The following is a 2,294-nucleotide window of genomic DNA, read 5'->3' as shown; positions in this document are numbered from 1 at the left end:
GGGTTTGATCAAGCTCTTATTGAATAGACTTAAAGGAAATCTCTTCTTTCAGATAGTTAATCTGGTTTGATTTTTGTTCTATCAGGTTGATAGTCTTATTAATTGGTTTCTTAATAAATCTAAACATAATAGATTTATCACCCTTTTGAGTAGATATACCTTCATCATTTATTTCTAAAGGGAAATAAATCCCTAATAAAAGCAGTCCCTAGGATGACCTCGTTCCTAAGGTCCTTGACCAATAAAAAGGAGGTTTCAATTTGTTGACCTTGGTTTTCTATTGTGGCTTTGGAAAGTTTGCACTTATTTTGTAGTTTGGATCCATTAGCAGTGCTAAGTTTTTCGGAGGTTTTTTCAAAATATTTGGTTGGACTAAGACCTTCTAGGATACAATTGGAGTCTGCTCCAGTGTCAAAAAGGGCTATGGTTTCTAGGACAAAATCTTCAACGATAATCTTGATATTCATGAAGAATTTTTGAATGGTTAGACGGTTTATAAGACCTAAGAAATCACTCCAATCAACTTCATTATTCTCTAAATCGGGTTCAGATGGAGGTTCTTCTTGGTCAGAATCATCTTGTAGTTGGGAAAGAATACTTTGATGAATGACCTATTGTTCCTTAATACTCCTAATTTCCCTTTTAAGATTATTGATCTCAGCTTGAAGATCTTGGATAGTAACTGGTTTGGGGGAAGTCTTTTCTAACCTTTTGAGGATGGGATTTAAGTCATACTTATTGGTTATGACTAAATTGCTAGGTCTTTTTTCCAAAGTCTGTTTGAGTTTATTCAAAAAACTCTTTTTTCCTCTAGGTCAGGAATAGAACTGATTGCTTCAAACAAAAGATCTTGTTATTTTGTTAGAACATTTATGTTTGGGATATCACTACTATCAGATGATGAGACATCATCATCCTGCTGAACATTATGAACATCTTCACCAGAATAGTCATCCGTTGAATCTTCCTCAGAAGTTTCGACTAAAAGACTGCTAATTTGTTCTTCTAATTTGGGTTCTAGATTGAGGTTGCTAATTTTCCTTTTGAGTCTACAGTACTTGCTGATATGACTAGGTTTTTTGCAGTTGTAACACACTATTAATTTTTTCCCGGGAGGGTGTTTGGTTTCTCCTTTGGGTTCCCTTTTAGGATTCCTAAAACATCGTTGATGTTTGTAATGAGTATCGCTAAGTTGGTCATGCCTAACCATTTTCTTGGTTTTCTGTTTAGAAAACCCAGGTAAACCAAATTGTTCACAAAAGGTACCTAAGTCTTTCCTATTTTGGTTCTTTTCTCTTGCTAATTGCCTCTGAATCTTATCATTTTGGCAGATTTCTAAATCTGTTTTTTGTACAAAAGAAATTAATTGACCATAACTTAGATGGTCATAGGGGTTAATATTATTAGGTGTTAAAGTCCTAATTTTATCCCTAACTATGTCGCCTAAAGATCTAGAAAGACCGGCTAAAAAATTTTCTTTCCAAAAGGGTTGTTGACTATCGTCTATGGTGAAAATTCTAGTGAGGAAAGTATACTTATACCACTTAAAGTCTCCTAAGGTTTTACACTTGAGGTTGGACAAAAGTTCGGCAGATCTATCTTTCCATAAAGACGGATCTCCTATAAAATGTTGGGCTATGGTGAAAACTATGGTATTCACAACATCTGGAATGGTTTCTCCATTATGGAAGATTGGTTCTCCATTTTCATCAATTTTGACAGCTGAAAAGATTCCTAATTTTTGTGCTTCAGTGAGATAATGATCCCACCAACCTTTAAGTTTCCCTGTAAATCCTGATACTATAATATTAGCTATAACTTCCTCAGAACTTTCGTGGGCTGTTTGGTAGACAGTACAAACCATGGTCATATGTTGTAACATATGCATGATATTGTATTCAGATTTTCCATCAATATTCCATTCGTAAACGTTCTTGGCATTGAAGCTACTATTATTAAGATCCCTATCTTCTATGGCCAAATCTAAGGCTGTAGAGGGATAAGGTTTGGTTAGACCTTTCCATTGTTTTATGGAGGTGGTTTAAGAATACTAGCATTGGTGAGTGAAGCCGACGGGCCAAAAGTGGTCGAGAATACTTGGAGAACTAGAAAGTAGTTTAAGAATACTAGCGTTGGTGAGTGAAGCCGATGGGCCAGGAGTGGTCGAGAATACTTAGAGAACCAGAAGTGGTTTAAGAATATTAGCGTTGGTGAGTGAAGCTGACGGGCCAGGAGTGGTCGAGAATACTCATGTCCAGGAGTGGACGACAATACTTAATGTTTTTCAATTCATA

The 2,294-nt window shown here is 35.8% G+C and overlaps 1 protein-coding gene across 1 annotated transcript; it reads right to left on the bottom strand.

Moving 5' to 3' along the window:
* Positions 1-853: 853 nt before the first annotated feature.
* Positions 854-1,864, bottom strand: LOC145950501 (uncharacterized). Its single transcript, XM_083061593.1, has one exon. It carries the CDS (start codon positions 1,862-1,864, stop codon positions 854-856), a length of 1,011 nt encoding a protein of 336 aa, XP_082917719.1.
* Positions 1,865-2,294: the final 430 nt, after the last annotated feature.

Source organism: Cajanus cajan, chromosome 8 (genome assembly GCF_000230855.2).
Source record: "Cajanus cajan strain Asha chromosome 8, NIPB_CcT2T_4, whole genome shotgun sequence".
NCBI classification, from domain to species: Eukaryota; Viridiplantae; Streptophyta; class Magnoliopsida; order Fabales; family Fabaceae; genus Cajanus; species Cajanus cajan.
The sequence above is the reverse complement of the archived record's forward strand: the minus strand, read 5'-3'. Positions and strand labels throughout refer to the sequence as shown.